This window comes from Macadamia integrifolia, chromosome 6, assembly GCF_013358625.1.
Source record: "Macadamia integrifolia cultivar HAES 741 chromosome 6, SCU_Mint_v3, whole genome shotgun sequence".
Taxonomy (NCBI): Eukaryota; Viridiplantae; Streptophyta; class Magnoliopsida; order Proteales; family Proteaceae; genus Macadamia; species Macadamia integrifolia.
Window position 1 is genome coordinate 4,065,026 of NC_056562.1, and position 21,345 is coordinate 4,086,370.

Genomic DNA, 21,345 nt, shown 5'->3' on the forward strand with positions numbered 1-21,345 from the left:
GTGGTTCTATGTGATCCACCTAATCCATAAGTTTCTTGAGCATACATACATACTTTTGTAGAAGGGTCAGCAATCATTTCCTTAGGATGCGTTGGATTTTGTTTCTAGAAACGGTTTTTCCGTTTTTCTATGCTCAGAAACGGAAAAACACTCCAAAAACTATTTGATTTTTTTTGTTTAACAGAAATAGAAATTTATGCCTATTTTTGTGTCTAGAAATAGAAATGGACTTGTTTTTCTGTTTCTAGAAACAAGTGGGAGCGACAAAAATTGTAAAAAACCTGATACTTCACTCGACCTACCCAAACCCCCAACCCATTGTTGAAAATTTTCGCTATCCAAATGTAGCAATTCTAACATGATTGTGCGAAGCTCACAATTTCGGATTGCCTTCATCCTTTTGAAGTTCATCTCCATGAAACATACTTGCAACTCCAACGTCATGCCTTCACTCGTGGATTGCATTCCTACAACGTCGTGCCTTCACTTGTTGAACTCGACTACACTGTTGAAAACTTTTTGGGAAACAGAAAAATCAAACACTTTTTTGCAATTCTAAAAATAGTTTTTTAGCATAGAAACTATAAAAACCATTTCTGTTATTTCTAGACACAGAAACAACAGAAACAAAATCAAGTGGGCCCTTAGGGTCCGTTTGATAACATTTCTGCCGTTTCTGTTTCAAGAAATGGCAGAAACATACATTTTCGTTTCTAGAAATAGAAACGGAATTGAAGCTGTTTAATAAGTCATGTTTCTGGAAGTCGATAGTAACCAGCGAAAGAATGGCCACGAGTCGTTTCCAGAAACGGCTGGGTTGTTTCTTGATCCATAAATAAGTAGAAATTTCAATTTCTATTTTTGAAAACTAGTGAAATGAAACAGTTTTATCAAACGCTTTTTGTTCCGTTTCTGTCGTTTCTGCACATAGAAATGGAAGAAACGCGTTTCTTGAAACGTTAGCAAACGGCCCCTTAGTGTCGACATGCTATGTTACTACTGGATAAATTTGGAAATTTTTTTTAACAACTACTTTATCTCAATGTGTCGAGTCAATGAACAAATGTTGTTATAACTGCTGCTGGGCTTCCCCATATATAGAACAACCATTAATTGGATTTGTGAGCCCCCCAAAAAAATAACCTTAATGATAATGCCTGAAAGACAACCTCATAGCATGCTACAACCTTTACTTTCAAAGTGAAAAAATCCTAATGGAATTTTCCAATACTCCCACTATGAAGGTAATACTAGGTCTTGTGGACAAATGAGCATACATTAAAATGCTTCTAACACATGCATTTGAGGTATTCCAAATTTAAGTCCTCATCGAACATGGTTTCAAATTAAGTTTATCACCTCTAACAACATTTGTCTAGTCCAGTTGGTGAATTATGGTGCACAAAAAACCCATGCTCACCAGGAGGCCTTGAGTTTAAATATATAAGATTTATCACCTTTAACAATAGATTTTATAGTTGCAAAATGCTTTATCTTGAAATGTTGTGGTACTTTGACAATATGGGTATTTTGGTAAATTTTTGTATAGGATTTGCTATATATTTGTAACGAGGTTTCTTCCGCTGTAAGTAATGTAAGAGGTATGAGGATGAGCTAGTGATTGTAACCCTATTCTCCATTGATAGTGAAGCCGAATCTCATTTCATCATGGGCATAGAAAATCTTACCAAATTAAGTAAATCTTTGTGTTCATTATGTGATTATTTTGTTGGTGATTTCAAAAAAAAAATGTCACAACATTACACTCCACACAAAGCCAATTGGGACCCTGATTTGGATTAAAAAACCATGTCCTATTCTTGTGTTTTTTGGAGGGTTAATGTAAAACCATGTCCTATGTACATTACTAAGAAAAGCATTGCAGAGGTATTTTCGTAAGATGACACTTCCGCATATTTTAAAATTATTATGTGATTCTTTTGTTGGTGATTTCCAAAAAAAAAATGTCGCAACATTACTCTCCACACAAGGCCGATTTGGATTAAAAAACCATGTCCTATTCTTGTTTTTTTGGAGGGTTAAAGTAAAACCATGTCCTATTTATAGAAATAGGAAAAGCATTGCAGATGTATTTTGGTAAGATGACACTCCCGCATACAAAAGTTTTTTAGATTATTATAACAAGATGATTCCTAAAATGCAGTGTGGTTGCTACACCGATGCGAGGACCAATAGGAGCACATCTGGAAGCATCAACAACTGCTGATTTTTGTTTTCCATGAGGTTAGAGTGGTCATTTCACCCCTTCTTTGTAAGTTTCTCACCCCACTTATTCATACACTCATATTTGTAGTAGTTTGTAGGAAACAAAGTACAATTTTTTCACCTTTTTTTACCTTTTCCACTTTTTTCCATTAAACAAACAGGGCCTTATGTAATTCTTGGAGTTTTCCCCTTTTGAATTCTTCTTTATCTATGAATGTCGTTAATAAGATCATTAAAATTCATATTTCCTGTATGAATGACAAATGGTGGTGTTTTCTATCAAATAAGGGATCCGTTGACTACAGAAGTAGTTGCAAATTTTTTATTCAGTCGTGATGAGCCAAATAATGGGCAAATCATATGCTCACAAGTGGCAAGGTCCCTATAAAGCCCCCTGAAAACTAGCCTCTTAGGGATCGACCTCTCAGGTCTCCCATCGAAAGACTAAACTCCCAAATCACCCACTAAAGAACTAACCTCCCAGGTTATCCACTGAAGGACTGACCTCCCAGGTCACCCACCGAAGGACCGATCTCCCAAGTTTCCCACTAAAGTACCAACCTCTTAGGTCAGTCATCGGGGGATCAAATTGATCCCAACGTTTGCGGGGGTGGTCCTGAATATGAAGGACCATCCAATTCAATGGATCTTATCTATAGCTTATCTCTTGAGACGTAAGGAAGCAATCTCTCAAAGAGATTCGTCCGACCATGGACTCTCCAAACAAGGAATAGGTTTCCTAATGGGACGCTCATCCCGGGAGATATCCTACCTAGATTGAACCACTAACCAAAAAAGGACTCTCTATGAACCACCACAGGCATCAACTATTTCCTATAAATTATTACGACAAACCCCCAGAAATGGGGATCGATTTCCTGATATCTAGAATCATTTGTGATTTCTCTAACTTAGGCATTAGAGAGTCTCCCGTTAGAATGATCCGGCTCTCCCTTGTCTGTTTTTCTATGCAGGTCTAGCGTGGAAGAACACTAGGACGATTTTTGCTGCAACAGGTCGATTCTACTAACTCTATTGGATTGTCCAACATGTTTTCATGCTCTTCTGTTTACCAGCACTGGTGGTGATTTTTTTTGGAAAATGGAACTCTACCCCAAATTTAAGATCTTTTTTCTGGAGACTTGTCCATGATGGCATTCCTACCAAGGATATTTTAAGGAAATGGATGGACATTGATTATACTTATGATCTCTGTCATTCCAGTTGTGAAACTTTTTGGTATGTTTTATTTTCCTGTGATTTCTCCAAAAGCATTTGGGTTGCTAGTTTGTTGGGATTACGAATTGAGAATCTTATTAGTACTTCTTTTTCGGCAATTAGATATTTTTTTCCTGAATCTGATAAAACTCAATTTTTTGGTATTCTAATTATATTTTTCTACTTTATCTGGTTTCATAGAAATCAAATTGTCCACTCCAAGGCAAAACCAAATTTTGTGACCATCGTTGCCAACATAAACAGATGGATATCAGTTTTCCTTGACATCGGCATGAGCTTCGACTCTTCGGACTCTATTCAATCCATGGAAGTTTTATTAAACAACCCCCATTCCCACCCTTTTTTACCTCACTATTTTGATTTGTATAGGTGTTCCCAATAGAGCAGAAAATTGCTCCAAACGGGCTTGCAGTGTATTTTTTAGAGAATTTTTTTTATTATGTGTAGATTATTTGATGGCAAGAAAAATATTGATGCAATGTCTCTTTTTGGTAACGAATTGATGCTATATCTCGAAGCCTACTCTATGGTATAAAGAAGCCTAACGAAGAAGGGTAGAACATGGTAGAAGTCTGGAGTGATTCAGAGAACATTTATAACCCGATCTAAGATACTAGCACTTGTTTGTGGTCTTGGAGTACAATCCCTCTTTTTTTGGATGTTTATAAAACTTTCCTTTTTTTTTTGTTCTCAGATTTTCAAACGATTTTTGTGCTACTATTTAAGCACATTGCTTATCTTGTATGCATAGGAGGATTGGAATTTTTGACAAAAGAACTAGTGTGGATGTTCTAAATTATCTCAACTAATTAATGAATTTTTTATTTCCCATTAAAAAAAAAGTTTATGGCCTTGGCTTTGGAGCTTGGAATTATTAGATAAATGCCCATTTATAAATCCCAAATCCCATATTTCGGGGGTGATATTTTTTGGTTAGACATTGGTTCAAATAATGGTCCACCTGCCATCTGTCTTTATTTTTTTTTTTTTTGGGGTGGGGGGGGGGGGGGAGTGTTGGTGTGGGAGTATATTTAGATTAAGAAAGCACAAGCTTATAGAGCTTGGATCCGCTGCATGTATGATCATCTGATTGCACTTGTGATGATTCAACACCTGTCCCACTTTCTATCATTACAAGGGTGAAGAGGGATATATATAAAAGAAAAGAAAAAAAAAAAGATAAGTGTTAGGTCCTCACATGTACGATTCCCAGGATCTAGATCCAAATTCGGATATACATGCCAACTTGCTCCTTGGTGTAAGGAGTGGAAGCTGAAGTAAAGGAACCTTATCCGACAGTTGGAAGAACATATTTTGCTAGATGGATTACATCTAATACAATAGAAAAAGATCTTTCACAGCCCATGTATATTCATTTTAAGGAAAATGATTTACATATTGCTAATAGTACAATCTAAGAAGATTGTGATAAACACAAGGGTGAAGTAATATAAGAATATTTATTACAATTTGAACACAAAGATGAACAAAAAACTTTCTATAAAAAAGGTAAAATAAGGGAAAGAAAGAGTAAAGGTTTCTTACCTTGTTAGATTTTTTTTTTAATACCATAAATAACATGTCCATGCCTTATATAGCATCTACCTACTACACAAATCCAATAAAATCCAAAATAAAAATCAAATCAAATCAAATCTTTTCTTTAATCCATCCACTTATTTTGATACCCTAAATAGCATGTCCTACCATTAATAATAATCCGACTATCTTTCTTTGATTATTATCCAAAAGTGATCACTATTTTTAGCTATTTAAACCCACACATGAGTAGGGTAAACCAGCTTATTCGAGGTTAGCCTTGATTTACTGCAAACAAATCATGTTCATGGCATTTCATCAATTATTCAGTGTAACCAAAGATTGATGAAATGCCATGAACATTGATCTCTTTGTAAAGAGTAATTCTTTTAATGATCATCTCCACGGAAGACCCAAGTTGTTTCAAAGAGATCCTCTTCATGGCCTTCCATAGAAAGATTGATGAATTATTACAAACAGATCGTGTTCATGGCACTTCATCAATTGTTCAGTGTAACCAAAGATTGATGAAATGCCATGAACATTGATCTCTTTGTAAAGAATAATTCTTTTAGTGATCATCTCCACAGAAGACCCAAATTGTTACAAAGAGATCCTCTTCATGGCCTTCCGTAGAAAGATTGATGAATTACTGCAAACAGATCGTGTTCATGGCACTTCATCAATTATTCAGTATAACCAAAGATTGATGAAATGCCATGAACATTGATCTCTTTGTAAGGGGAAATTCTTTTAGTGATCATCTCCACACAAGACCCATGTTGTTACATATATATCCTTTCTTGGCATTTTATCTTTCATCATTACTCAATTTCTTGAATTTAATATATATATATATATATATATATATAACAGGTTTGACAAAGATTTGTGATGAAAAAGATCTTCTCTTTATGTGGGTGGTTGAGACTACAAACTTTAAAGTTTAACCTTTGTTTCTCTTCCAATAACAAACCTTGTCTGTTTTGATGTATCTTTTGCCCGTTGCTTTTTAAATCCATGATAAAGCACGTGAAGCAAAGATTGGGGAGAAGAAGTGCAGATTTCTTTTAGATCTTTTGGAGTTTTAGCACAAGAAATTTGTAGATTTGGGCATAATATTGTGTCCCATCACTTGTATTTTTTTCGGGGGTCGGGGGAGGGGGGAGATCAAAGGAAGAGAAGATAATGCCCCCCCCCCCCACCGCAAAAGTTGAAATTTTTTTGATCTTTACCTATTTAGTTTGCCTTTGAAGTGAATTGGTGATAATTAGAATCCACACCGATTAATCCTATTTAAATATGTTGAATCAGTCGAATTGTTTCCAAGTTTTGAAACTTTGTCAAGATTCTAAGTGTTAATAGTTTCATGTGTTGTATTGTTCTTCCTAATATAGCAAATAAATTCTCATTCATCATGGCAAAGGAAATCTCGATCCTTGTGTAAAAAAGGAAAATTATTCTTTTCCCCACAACAAAAGTTGAAGTTTCTAAAAATATTAATCCATGCCTTACATAGCATCTACCTACCACTCAAATCCAATAAGATCTTTTGTTTAATCCATTTTATTTATTTTTGGTAAATCCATCTTCTTATTTTGATACCCAAAATAGCATGCCCTACCAGTAATAACAATCCAAGATTATTTCTTTGATTATCCTTCAATATTTATATTTGCTTAAGCCTTAGATAATACAAACTACTAATTATATAACATGCACAGCCATATAATTCCAAAAGTGATCACAACTTAGCTATTTAAATCCATATAGGGGTAGGGTAAACCAGCTCATTTGAAATCAAGCTTGAATTACTGTTCATGGCATTTCATAAAAAAAAGAAAAGAGAGAGAAAAAAAAAAAAAACCAATACCTAGGTCTGTGATTTGTGATGAACAGGATCTTCTCTTTTAAGTGGGTGGTTGAGACTACACACTTTAAAGTTTATCCTTTGTTTCTTTTCCAACTACAGACCTTGTCTGTTTTGATGTACCTTTTGCCCCTGTGGCTTTTTGACTTCATGATAAAGCATGTGAAGCAAGGATTGGGGAAAAGAAGTGAAGAATTCTTTTAGATCTTAGATTAATTTTGGATTTTTAGCTCAAGAAAATCTGAATTTGAATGTAAAATTTGAGTTTTACTAGAAAATATTGTTCCCTTCCCTTGTATATGCTTTGGGGGATCAATGGAGGAGAAGATAACACCACCCCCCCCCCAAAAAAAAAAAAAAAAAAAAAAAAAAAAGAGTTGAAAATTTCTTGATCTTTACCTATTTAGTTTGCCTAGTGAATTGGTGATAATAATTTGTACCAAAAAAAAGAAAGAAAAAGAATTGGTGATAATTGGAATGAACACCCATTAATCCTATTTAAATATGCTAAATTAGTCTATTTGTTTCCAAGTTTTGAAACTTTGTCAAGAATAAATTCTCATTCAGTGTAGCTGAAGGAAAATTTGATCTTTGAAATTATGTCGAAAGAAGGAGAAATATTCTTTTGCCTACAACAAAAGTTTTCTAAAAATATCTATCCATGCCTTTCATAGCATCTACGTACCACACAAATCCAATAAAATCTTTTCTTTAATCTATTTTTTTTTTTGGGTAAATCCATCTACCTATTTTGATACCATAAATAGCATTTCCTACAATTAATAACAATCCAAAAATCTTTCTTTGATTACCTCCATTATTTATATTTGCTTAAACTTTAGATAATACAAACTACTAATTATATACCATTCACAACCATATAATTCCAAAAGTGATCACAACTTAGCTATTTAAACCCATATAGGGGTAGGGTAAACCAGCTCATTTGAGATCAAACTTGAATTACTGTTGCCTAGCTCATTTGGAATAGGGAGGTTAAACCACCACCTTTGTGTTTATCTCTCTTCCCCTCCCTTTGGAAAGGTCTCCACTACCCCTCCCATCCCATCTCTCCCATTGGTTGAGCCGCTAGCCTCAAGTGAATTGGTGGCTCACCTGCCTCCTCCTTTTTTTTTTCTTCAGGGAAACTGATTTCTGTCCAGGAGTGCACCCCCTAAGCGAGCGCCCCAGTCAGTGAGAGTTCTCACATGGGCATCGACCAAAAGAGGTGCTATGGTTCTTTCACACCCCCTTGTGTCTAGGCGCAAGGGTGCACTTCAGGACAGAGGACACATTCCGCTTGAAAAAAAGGGCTGCCTGATTAAGTGGCATTGTGCTAGCATGGAAGCCAATAGGAATACCTGTACAGGCATCCAATAGGGGCAGGCTCATGCAGATGGGATGTTCATTCCACCTTCCTAGTGTCTTTCTGCAAGGGAGCCACGTATCCTGGCAGAGGTCACCCACCCTCTTAATTTTTTTTTTTTTTTTGGTGAAATGCTAATTCATCCAAGGGAAGAAAAAGCAGCGGCCTCAGCTACACAGCTTGAGGAGCCATGAAGTGGAAGAAGGCCACACAGTCCTACAACCTAAGGATCGACCTTTTCAGGCAAGGGAATCGGCAATGCCGTTAACAGCCCTTAGAATGTAAATAAATCCAAGTACAACGAGAGAAATCATCAATAAACGAAATGTCACATAATAAGAGTAGCCACATCTAGAGCCAATAGGCGCAGGACCTCAAACATCAGAATGAACAAGCATAAATGAAAAAGAACTAGCATCCATTTTCTTATGATTTTTTGGAAATGAGACAAAAGAATGTTAGGCTAAATGACAATAAAGCGAAGGAGCAAATTACAAGATTAGCAGTCATGAAAAGAATATCTTCCAAAATGGGAGTGACTTCAGCACAAGCTCCATGCAGCGGATTGTTAAGGCTATGGATGATCTCAAGGCAATCAGACTCGACCATAAGACGGAAGAAACCATTAGACAGAGCAGCGAAGATTCCATCGCGAATAACGATGGCCTCACCCACAAGGGCAGAAGGAAAATAAGCTGGAGCCGAGACAGCTAAAATCATAATGCACTCGTGGTTGCGACAAATAAGACCAACACCTCCATTAGAGCTCCCCAGGGTCAAATTAGCTTTAAACGCAGCATCAGTGTTGATTTTGATGAAGCCGAGAGGCGGAGCAAACCATTTAGTAGTAGGGGTAGCATCCAGCGAAGGGGCAACAGGCGAAGCATCCTTGAATTGAAGGGATTGAGCAGTAAGGAATTCCTGGTGATAAAGAGTGAGCCATATCAATAGTTTCCGCGGGAGACCAGGCATTATGGTTGAAGATGAGATCATTGCGAGAGAGCCATAACGCCCAACAAATGAAGGAACAGAGGGCGAAAGAGAGTCTGGAAGGCCTTTTGTCAAGGCCCAGATCAGAGTATCACTGTTGCATCCAAAGGTGGATTGGATTAAGCTCATCAGATGGAGTGCGGTGACACAAAGAGGAGCCAAACCAGACAGATTTTGCGTAAGGGCAGTACAAAAAGCAGTGCTCAACAGTCTCAGAAGCAGCACCACATCGTTGGTAAGATGGATCTACTGGAACTTGTCTAGTTCGAAGGCCCTCAGCAGAAGGTAGGCCATAAGACCACATTCTCCATAACAGAGAGCAAATTTTAGGTAAGGTCGGCAATTCCAAATGAAATTCCTTGTGCTATCTTGGACATTCCGAGCAATAGATTGTCTGGAGGAGGAAGCCTTGCTAGCGCCCAGATCAGCTTGCTCATTGGAAAGGATCTGATAGGCAGACTTCACAGTGAATTTCCCAGATTTGGAGGCCCCCCAACCCAAACGATCACAGGGAATAAGCATTAGCTTAATTTTCAAAATTGCCGCCACATCCAAAGGGTGAAACCATTGTTGAAGAAGAGATGAATTCCAACTTCTGGAGGATTCCACAATGAGATCGAAAACCCAGTGGCAGGTACAATGGGGAGAAGGAGGGAATTGAATTTTGAAATCCTTAGAAGAAGGTATCCATCTGTCCTCCCAAATGCGAATCTGATCACCTTTGCCAATTATCCAGATTAGACCTTTGTAAAGCAGCTCACGGCCTTCCAAAATGCTCCGCCACGCCCACGAAGGGCGATTTCCTGTTCCAGCCTCAAGGAAGCTACAATGAGGGAAGTAAATGGCTTTGAGATGGGAGCACCACCAAGACTCAGGCTCAGCTCAAATTCTCCATGCGACTTCTGCCAAAAGAGCCTTGTTCTGAAATTTGGGATTCTCAAAACCCAGTCCTCCTGTAGATTTGGAGCGACAGAGCCTTTCCCATGAAATCCAAGCAATCCTAGAATCATCTTCACCCTGTCCCTAGTAGAACCTGGTAGCTGCCTTACGAATGAAGTCATGGTGAGATTGAGGCAGCTTGAAATGAGAGGATGCGTAGCTTGACATGGAAAAAGCGACGGATCGCAACATAATTTCCTTATCAGCATAAGTTAGCAGCCGTTCTTTCCACCCCTGAATTCGGTTAAAGGTCTTATCTCGGATTTCCTTGAAGAGGGAAGCCTTAGAGGCGTCAAATTCTAAAGGCAAACCCAAGTATTTTTGGGGTCCAATTCCACAACGAATATGAAGAGTTCGGGAGAGCCATCGTCGGATTCTAGGAGCTGTGTAGGGGCTGAAGGTAGCTGAAGATTTATGCCTATTAATAGACTGACCACTTGCCTCGCAGAAAAGCTCCAGGCAGCCTTTAAGATTGTGAATCTGATCAGGGTGAACTTCCGTGAAAAGAACGCAATCGTCGGCGAATAAAAGATTGGAAATAGGGGTTCCTCTGTTCCTTTTTTTAATTCCTTTGGTAAGACCACTGAGCTCAGCATTAGAGAGGACAGAGATAAGAGCCTAAGAGCAGAGAGAGAAGATGGCAGGGACAGAGGATCGCCTTGTCTTATTCCTCTTGTGGGAGTAGTCACGCCATTGATCGTCCCATTAAGAAGGAAGCTGAAACTAACAGATCAGATGCCAGACATAACCATCTGAACCCAGTGTTCATGAAAACCCAGTCTTAGAAGAACTTGCTCAATGAATTCCCATTTAGGACGATCATATGCTTTTTTTAAGTCCAGCTTAAGAGCCATAATACACTTCTTCCCTTCTTTCTTACAGCGGATGTAGTGGTACATTTCATGGGCTAAGAAGACATTGTCAGAAATTGATCGCCCTGGAACAAAAGCCGATTGTGAAGGGTCAATGATATCAGAGAGCAAACCTTGAAGACAAGTAGCCATAACCTTTGATATAATTTTGGAAGCTACTCTACAAAAGCTAATTGGTCTGTAGTCCTCCACAGATTAAGGTCTACCTTTTTTTGGCCCTCTAAATTATGTTGGTTGGCAATTTGCACTTCTCAATGGCCTGTTTTCACTCTTTTGTGGGGCATACTATTGGGATTATTTCACTTGTATGTGTTTTGGTGATCAAAGGAAGAAGATAATGGCTAAAAAAAAATATTCTTTTTTCTTTGACCTATTCGGAAGTGCCTCAATCGACCGATTTGATTCCAAGTTTTGAAACTTTGTCATGAATGCTCAAAGAGTTAATTGTCTCATGTTTTGTGTTGTTCTTCCTAATACATCAATGGCGACATTATAATCCAAATTAAGAAAATTAATAATTTATAGGACTCGACATAGTCGGCGAAGGGAGACGATCTACTAATAAAAAAAAATATTTAAGATTAGTATTATAATATTTCTCATCAAATCAAAGTTGGGCATTTGGTCTAGTGGTATGATTCTCGCTTAGGGTGCGAGAGGTCCCGAGTTCAATTCTCGGAATGCCCCCTTTACCACCTTTTTTATTTAATGATTTTTTCCTTCATACAAGAGCCATCACATGTATCTAATCAGATCTACTTTCCCAGATCTTGAGGTTCACCTACTAGCACAGACCAATAATTTTCTTCCAGGGGCCTTGAGGTTTACCTTAGCTCAGCCACAGTATGATCAGGATATCATACATGTAATTACAGTTAAATGCCCTAATCACTTCAAGTAGTATGATCAATTACAGCAACACCAACCTGCACACAACAATCATTAGTCCTACATTTTCATACCTGATATCACATTTGAAACTTCCTATACACAGAATTTCCTGGGGAGATTGATACACATGTATTCTGCAGCGTGCCTGATGAATTTTAATTTTTAATTTTTTAAGTTGCATTAGAGCACATCCACTGTATCAGTGTCTTGAACCACGCTTTGAACCATGCTTCTCTTTGGAAACAGCCAACCCAAGCTCTTTACATTGTTCCTCATCTGGCTCTAGACTTCCAGGAATTGCACCAAAAGCTTTACGTGCAACTTCAATCCCAGAAGCTGCATTATGCACAAATGCAGCAGCATCCTCGATCTTCCTCCTCAAATTCAATGACAATGACATAAAATTCTTTGTTGGGGCTTTTTCTGGTTTTCTTGTGGAGGCCACATTGAGCTCAGCTACCTTCAGAAACCGCTCTGTTGCAGCCTCCCACGAGAGTTCATGTCTATCTTCATCAGTCTGGGGGACTGGTTCTTCAGCCAGTGCCTTGCGTGTCACTTTGACAAATCCTTCAGCGTCATCATATATATGGCAATTTGGAAATTGTTTGAAGAATTCATTTGAGGGATGGTTGGCACAAATGACAATTTTCCCCATTGCCAGTGCTTCAGCTGTGGTTGTGCAGACAACATCTGTTGTGCTTGGATTTAGAAACACCTTATAACTGAGAGAAAAGATAAAGAAAATGAACTAGAAATACCAACCTCATGCATTCTGATATACAAGATAAAGCAATCTAATTTAAAGAAAAGTTAGCACACACACACAAAAAGTGTTTTAAGACTATTTCCACAGTATTCCTGCAAGGAAATAATATTACACACACACTGGTAGAAGAATAGACGCTGTGGAGCTGACCACCATTTTGAGTGTGTAGGTTGGAGATTGCTTTGCTTAACAAGCAACCCAATCAAATTACATAATGGTCTGACCACCCACCCCCACCCCCCCCCAAAAAAAAAAAAAAACCCCACTTCCCAAGAGGGGAAGACTTGAGCACACTGACTGAATGTTTAAACCTTCTATAGGACTGACTTCTAACTGTGGGTGGGTATAATCTCATAAGCAGGACCCCGTCAATCAGTTGGGACACAAACCAAAGAGCACAGGTTAGGAAAGCTCTATTCTGTCCTTTAAATCACAAAAACTGCGCATTGTGTGTGCGCTTCAAATTTCCTACTTTTTATATCTCAGAAACAATAACAACAACAGAGTTAAATTTCCTGTCCACTTTTCACCAAGAGAGGAGAGAAGGGAGGTGTGCTAAGAATAAGTTAAGATCAGAAGTTTTCAGGGCTTACTCATGAAATAAAGGGTCAGCATGGTCACTGCCTGGGTGGACCTTGATGGTAAGTTCTAATTTTCTGGCTGCTGCTTCAACTTGATCATGGTCCTCTCCATTTCCATATAAATCAACCTGAAGGCCTGTCAGTTCCTTTTGGTGATCATTAAGTAGTTCGAGGAGCTCTCTATAGCCTTTACTCCACACCATTTTCCCGATGTAGTATGCACCCTTTGTGAAGGCTTTGTTTCCATTTTTCAGCTGCTCTTGCTTTTTCTTACCAACCTCAATGAACTTGGGGTTGACTCCATGGATGTTGCATATGATTGATTTCCGAAGATCCTGTGTTGCAGCAGATAATCTTATAACCTGTCATGGAAGGAGCTACTTTGTAAGTCAATTATCAAGCAAAAGGGGGACCGAAGGAAATATGTGGATTTTGTCTTCCATTTGGTTTCCTCAACAAAAATGATTGTCAACCAACCAATATGAGAATAAATCATCCAAAAGTGTGAAAGAGATCATTATGGAAAACAGTCCAAGAATGACGAGGAAGAAACCGTAGCTCGAAAATCCCAGCAAAGAAAGTAATGTCAAGCAAGGTCAAGGTTGGTAATCAGGAACAGTACAAGGAATCCATGAATTCTATCTAACAACAAAGAGAAAATTGAATCCTGTGAAAGCAATTAGTTGGTATCATTTTGAAGACTATTCTGGATGAAGAGTACATTTTAAAATATTTAATATGAAAAGACATGGTTACCCCAACTCCACCCAATAATCTTATCCCAAACTACTTGAGGCGGGCTTAGACAAAACCTGTCCTGGGACTATCAACTCTTTGATACCACTTCAACTCATACCATCTTTGGACTTCCCTGGTCCTCTTATACCACCTCTAGCTTGCATCCTATCGCATATTCTTACTAAATAAATCAATGGTATTGCTCGCACATGTCAGAACCATCCCAAACTACTTGGGTTTATATTTTTAGGTCAATTCTAAATATCTTCTTTTGAGGTCTCACAGACTACTTGTATATTCTGTGTTTAATATTTCTCAGATTCCAAATTTGAGTTAAATTAATTTCAATATGCTGCTACTATTAAATTTTCAATTTAGGTCCAAACTTAGTTTGTTTTGTTTTGTCTTGTTTTGTTTTTTTGTTTTTTTGTTTTTGTTTTTGTTTTTTTGTTTTTTTGTCTGTTGTCTGTACTTCAGTCCATTTCAAATGGTAAAGGCCATACTTGCCTCTTTCTCTAAATTTTGGTATCATGAAAATTCCAATTACGTACGAAACAATCCAAGATCCCCCAATATAACTTGATTTGAGAAAATTAAGATCCAATTACTAACACAGTACCATTACCAAAGAATTCATTTATTAATTTATTTTGATGTCTCATATGGACATTGTATTCTAGTGAGACAAACTATAAAAAAGACAAACGCTGAAGTAGGATAGAATATATAGATTATGGAGTGTAATTCTAGTAAAAATAAGAGTATAACAATGGTGAAAGGTTCTCCAACAATGAGCTATAAGACACATCATGTAATAGTTCCTAGTAACCAACTGAAGGAGCACAGATTTGAAAATTTGAACATGAATAAATAACAGTATACCAAAAAGGTATCAACATACTAAATACAATATGCAACAATTTGAAACAAAAAGGGCAACCCACTGCACGAGGCTCCCACTACTGCAGGGTCGGGGGGGGGGGGGGCAATGTATGCAGCCTTGCCCCCTCTTCTCAGGAGAGGCTGTTTCCAAAGTCCAACCATAATAATAATAATAATAAAAAGAAGTAACAATTTGATGTCGCCTTTATGCATTCCAAAAAAAACTAACACATATTGCAGACTAAACTCAATCATAGAGTTAAGTAATTTACTGTGCTTCAATTGTAGGAGTATGAAAGCATTAATCACTTTATAGACAGAACCTAGCGAAACTCCCCTCTTCCCCCACCCCCCCACCCCCCCAAAAAAAAAAAAAAAAGAAAAAGAAAAGTACCTTGTGGCAGTAGATATGGATAACCCAACTATTGATGTGTTTCAAAACAAAAGCTTGCATCCCATTCCTTTCTCTCTTCACGTATTCCAAATAATTGGTGTGAACAACCCCTATGACTAATCGGAATTTTGTTTTCCATCTGCGTCCATGATGGTACCATGTCAGGTGCTCAGGCTCTTCTAAGACAGCAATATCTGCCTCTTCATCAGGAATGATTTCCGTAATATCCCCAACAGCTAGAATGCTCCTTTTATCTGTAGAGAACTGGAAGTTGATAAAATAACTTAATGTCAAACAAAAGAAAGAAGAAAAAGGACCCTTCAAGCAGGAGATTCTGCAAAGGCAAATTCGTAGGTCCTTTATCTAGCAAACAAAACAATTAAAGAAGCAATATAGGACAAAACTGTATATAGAATGGCTGGGAACTATACTGAATCCAAACCTCAAATGTCAAAAAATTCCTACATTTGATGAATCTTAACCATTTATGATAGGTTTATCTTGAAAAAAGTAATCAAACAAAAAAAGATGTGGAGCTCTAATTTACCTTTCCAGGATAGAAGTTTATATTAAATCCAGATATAAATCCAGTCCTTTGTTCAACCCACTGACGGACATAAGCCTCATGGTCTGTAGGAGACTTGAATGTGATCTCGTTGGGGTAAACTAGCTGTTGATCCTTTAAAGATAGCCATGGAATCACCAAAGTAACCTTTCTCTCTCCATCTCTTGTAAGGTATGCAGCACGAAATAGAGGATTAACAGCAGTTCCAGTCATCCATGGAAGACTCGCAGTAGTAAATATTGCAATATGCTGCTTCCTATCCATTCAATCATCAGGTTCAACTGTGTGAAGGCTATGTGCCTGTCAGCTACCTTATAATTTGTAATTTAAGGGAAATTGTACGCAATTAGAAAGTCAAATCTTGAAGAGAACCACAAGTTGATATTTGCATTGCATTGACAGAATACAGAAGAAATCATTAGAAAGCGTAGTTCATTGATATAACCATGAAAGTATGAAGTTAACTGGTATGCTTCTTCTTCTTCTTCTTCTTCTTCTATTTTTTTTTTTTTTTTTTTTTTTTTTTGGATTTGGAGGGGTGTGTGTGTGGGAAGGAATAAGAAACTAGCTATTAAGTTAAGACAGGTTCTGAGACCATATCAATGTTACAAAGTTCCACAGATTTTACCAACTAAGCAAATTGGAATCTTCCAAATTTTAATAAAAGGCTTGAAATTTTTTGGGTTTCGACAGGTAAGCCCATCCTTTCAGAGGATTAGTAACCAACCATCAGGTACCAAAATTTTCACTTCCTCTAGATAAATTTTGGGAGGAAAGGTTCTGAATTAGGTACCAAAAGTTTCTTTTCTTGCCAATGGTGGGTTTTCAAGAGCTGCTACTTTTGTTGGGTTCTTGGAACTGCTGCACAGGTTACTACTTTTCTCCTTTTCTTTTCACTTAATCTGGTTTATCAATGTAAATTCAGCATCCAAATTCACTTATCACCTAGCCTAATTGGATTGAGGATGATTAAAGGTGAACCAACTACTATGTATAAACATCATATATGCTTATTCTAAAATGCTGCTAGCTGTTATAAAATATAAATAAATAAATAAAATAAGAAATAGAAGTCATAAGGACTATGAAAATAAATCAGGATCTGTATACCAAGGATTATGGCCAAGTGATCAACCACCATTCATTTTCAAAAGAAAGACATAGTACAAGCATTTAAGTAGGTAACAGACTTACTATTTGTAGAGTGGTTCATAACACAAAAGATACATTCTAATTGGGTTCGAGAACAAAGTAACCATGTAAAAAGCAGAAGCAATGGACCAAGAATTCAGCGCAAACCAATGTTCTAAATCAAGAACAGAGCTTAAGTAGGAGGAACCGATGAGAAAGAACTCCTTCACATCCCCTGAAGAAGTTACACATAGAATGCTTCATACCAACTGAAATCCAAACCCAAATTATGTCGGACCACAGGTTGCATATCCTAGTGAGTGTAATCATTCTTCATCTTAATTTCCTGTAAAACCATGGTATTAATTGAATGTTCTGACATTTGACATGACTTTAGGTCTGTAGTTCTTTTGCTTGTTATACCAGTAATGAACGAGAACCCCAAATCCCTCAAGAACCATCAAGAAGATCAACAAAGAATACCAAATCAGAAACAATTTCACGGACACAGTTTTTCACAAAAAATGAAATTCAAGGCATATGAATTAGTTGTGAAAATCAAAAGGCTGCCTCAAAACCTCAGAGGAGTTGACAGTAGAACATTCGAATTCAACTTTCATATGACTTTTGAGGAATTACGTATCGGTTTTTCATGAAACTTTAACAAAACCTAACAAGAAACGAAGTGGAATTGGATACGAAAGTAATAACATAAGAAAGCAATCTAAGCAGTTCAGATTATTTATAAATAAAAAAAGAAAATGATTTCAGAGACGGAAATTTTAAGAGAAAGATTGGAAGATGTGTTCAAGAAACTTCACCTTTTCGGTGATTATCGAATCTGCAACTCGCTCTTTTGATGAATTGAAAACAGGTAAAGGGATTAAAGGAAAGAATTTGGACGGAGAGGTTCAAAAATTAGAACGATGAGTAGTCGTCGTTTCGGGCAAGGGCGGGGAGTTTTTTAACAGGTGAGAATTATGAATGATTCAATCCCCACAAGGCACGTGATTCTTAGAGGATAGATATTAGATAACTTTTCTCTGCACGCCTTCTATTAGCTGGCGTCACTTATCCAGTTAAGTACACAAGCTGAAACACAGAAGAGAATATTTTCTCCTATAAGAGTGGGGTGGGTTGGGGTGGGGTATGGGTTGGGATAGGGGTGTCAAAAAACCCGCCTTACCCATCCTGAGCCCAAACAGGGTCTAGGCCAAGATTTAAGTCCAAAGGGTGGAATAAGATAGAATTTAAAGCCTAAGGCCGCGTTGGATTGGGCCTGGGTTGAGGTTGAGTCTCAACCCAACCCAACTCATACCAACCTCGTATATTGAGTATGTAATAATATAAATATGTTAATTATAAATAGATACTTGTAAAAAAATGCCTGTAAAAAGTTTTTTGTTTTTCATAATCTACATATATACAAAAACTTTGATCTTTGGCCTTTGCAATTCATTTAGATCAAATAATCAAGTAACCTATAGTACTGAGCTGGGCTAGATTGGGTTAAGCCTGGCCCAATCAAGGTCCAGTAGGAGTGGGCTGGGCTGGGCTAAACACGATAGAGTTGGGCCTAAGCTGAGATATCCCAGCCCAAACTGGGGCTGGGCAGGACTTGGGTTGAGTTTAGAGACCTTAGAGTTGGGTTAGGGTCTATTGACACCCCTAGGATGGGAGCATGGTTCTAAGTATTGGTATCGAATTGGATGATCTGTATCGGTTTAGCAAGTGTTTGATCCTGATATTTGGTCGATATTATATTGGTTGAATGGTACAGATTAGGGATAAAAAAAAATCACTTTTAAGGTAAAGCAGGGTATATCGATTTGATACGGGCAATCTGATACTGAACCGTTTCAATATTGTAACGATTTTGGGGATGACTGATACCCATTCCAATACCATGCTCTAAAACAATATCAGGGAGAGAGATGCAAGGTGGGGGTAACAAGTTGAAGGTGGGCTGTTGGGGGAGAGATATGAGTGACTAGGATAGTCGAAGAATTTTGAATTATCACGGGAGTAAGGGAGAAGGAAGTTTCTTTTTGAAGGAAATCAGACAAGAAGTTTGGAGTAAAAGAGTTTTAGTAATTATTGAGCAAGTGTAGGAGAGTAATTGTAATTAAACCTTGAGGCTCTGTTTGGTTGGAAGGGGAATCTAAAGGGAAGGGAAATAAAATTTTCAAGCTCATAAAAGGAAATGTATGTAATCATTACTCAATGTGACTATAACATTAACTTCAAATCATATTATATTTAGTTATAAATTTTTACTTCACTTTGCATCCAAAACCCTTTGCTATAATATGTAAGATAAAAATTACATGTAAAATGTATCATTATTAAATATGGTTAGAAAATTAACTAGTTTATACAATCACTCACTCTGCATCCAAAACCCTTTGCTATAATATATAAAATAAAAATTACATGTACAAAGTATCATTACTAAATATGATTAAAACATTCAAGTTCTTCCAAGATACCAGACATCATAAACATCATCGATCGTGGTTATTAGCATATTAATTAACCTAAGTGAGTTCCTTCCTAAAATTACTATATTGAGGCTCAGGGTTCAAACCAATTGTCTGTAAAAAGCATGGGATCAGATCATTTCTTGCATACTCCAACTGATCACCAAGGACCAAATTTTTCCAAGTCACCTAGACAGGACAGGAAAAACAAGAATGAATATACATAAATAGAATTAATGTTTTTTGTGTTTATGAGTGTTGGAATGAATTCAATTTTAGAATGGAAGTAATAATATGGACATACCTTGATAAATCAGCTACATTTTCTTGATGTATTCCTTGCACAATATTGAAATCCAACTTTGCTTGTAGGATTAAAGCAGGAATTGAGTTCTCCTTTTTCTCATATATGTCCACTTGTGAAGAGGAAGCTCAAAAGCATGATTCACTTGTTTTGCTAGGTTTGAGTCTATATTACCCTTCATTCCCTTTGGAGCTGTCCTTGTAAAGTGTTTGGCCTCCTCCAAGATGCTTTCACCCTCTGCAGCAAGGTGAGAAGCTTCATACATACTTAGTATATTCCCTTCGCATCTAGTTGGAAGGGATAGACAGGATATGGAGATTGAAAGCCATGGTTTTGATTTTGATGCAAACCACCTTAAATTTACCGTCACAATAAATATAGGGTATATAATAAATTTTTTAGATATATAGTAACGCTAACATGCTATCACCACTTTTTTTTTTTGGGTGTATTACCACCACTGATTATATATACAAAATAGTAGTAATATCTTATCCCCTATTATATATAGTATGCATTGGTGATATAGCAGCAGTAAAAACTATACCGTCAGTAAGCATCTGCCTTTCTGCTGATGCACCCATTTCTTATAGCGATCATGCCTAGTTACATGTAGGGGTGAAAGTTTGGCCTTGGTAGCCTGAACTCGCCCTGAGCCCACATAAGGCTAGGTCCAAAAATTCTAGCCTTGAGGGCCAGTTTGACCTTGAAATTTTTTGACCTAGTTAGGGTTAGGGCAGGTAAGGATTGATGTCTATGGCCCGCCCGGTCCACCCTAAGCCCTACCTTGACTTTTGGCCCTGCTCAACCTTGACTTCAGTATGACCTTGATTTTTTTGCCATAATTATTTATATATATATATATATATATATAATTTTTTTTTACTTTTCAATTCCAAGGGATTTAGATGCACAATCAAATGCATTTTTAATTATTTCACATTTTATAGGGTTAAGGTCAGGGTCAGGGTATACCCAACCCTTAATGGAAAACTAGGATCTGGACCAATCAAGGACATCTCGACCTGGCCCTATCCAATCAAGGCCAATCAAGCGGGGCTGAGCCTTGCAGAATTGGGCCTAAATTGAAGATTTTAGGCCTTGAGTCAGGGTTCAGGATGGACTTGGTCCCATCCAATAGGACTTAGGGTTGGACTAAAATTTTAAAAAGCCCAACTCAATCTGGTCTGTTGTAGTAGCCCTAGTTACAAGTAGCTATCTAGAAAAGATAAAGCACCATTATAGAAAACACCATCTTGACGGTAACATGAGTTGGACATCTCAATTACCTAAAATACCTTCCATTGTACAAATGTTTAAAACGAAAGTTTTGCCAGTGACAAATCCATCACGATGCTTAGTAGATGATAATTCCATGTGACCACCATTGCATGATTACTTTTTTTTTTTTTTTTCTGAATGAACCGAAATACATACAGAACTGATGTCTAAACTAACATTGTTCAACAATCATTCACAATCATGCATATTTCATATGCTTTAGAAATATCTTCCTCCTAATTTTGGCCTAACTCTCCTAATTTTGTTTCCTCTTAAATCAATTGGGATGTT

General features: G+C 37.3%; 1 protein-coding gene, 1 long non-coding RNA gene and 1 other non-coding gene across 5 annotated transcripts; 2 read left to right on the plus strand and 1 right to left on the minus strand.

Annotated features, from left to right (window-relative positions):
• The first annotated feature begins 3,022 nt into the window (after positions 1–3,022).
• On the plus strand, positions 3,023–3,926 carry LOC122080911. The gene is made up of 2 exons (XR_006140956.1): positions 3,023–3,465; positions 3,646–3,926. It is a non-coding gene; the product is annotated as an uncharacterized LOC122080911 (long non-coding RNA).
• A 7,679-nt stretch (positions 3,927–11,605) lies between these two features.
• On the minus strand, positions 11,606–17,984 carry LOC122082472 (digalactosyldiacylglycerol synthase 2, chloroplastic-like). Of its 3 annotated transcripts, none has more exons than XM_042650068.1 (5): positions 17,811–17,984; positions 15,841–16,114; positions 15,294–15,557; positions 13,292–13,641; positions 11,606–12,654 (listed from the first exon to the last, which is right to left on the minus strand). In XM_042650068.1, the coding sequence occupies exons 2-5, from the start codon at positions 16,069–16,071 to the stop codon at positions 12,132–12,134; spliced, it is 1,368 nt and encodes a 455-aa protein (XP_042506002.1). In that variant the 5' UTR covers positions 16,072–16,114; positions 17,811–17,984; the 3' UTR covers positions 11,606–12,131. The 3 variants fall into 3 exon arrangements, with proteins under 3 accessions (XP_042506002.1, XP_042506001.1, XP_042506000.1); XM_042650067.1 differs by having other exon boundaries at positions 15,841–16,139; XM_042650066.1 differs by having other exon boundaries at positions 15,841–16,169.
• Positions 11,657–11,728, plus strand: TRNAP-AGG. The gene has a single exon. It is a non-coding gene; the product is annotated as a tRNA-Pro (tRNA).
• Positions 17,985–21,345: the final 3,361 nt, after the last annotated feature.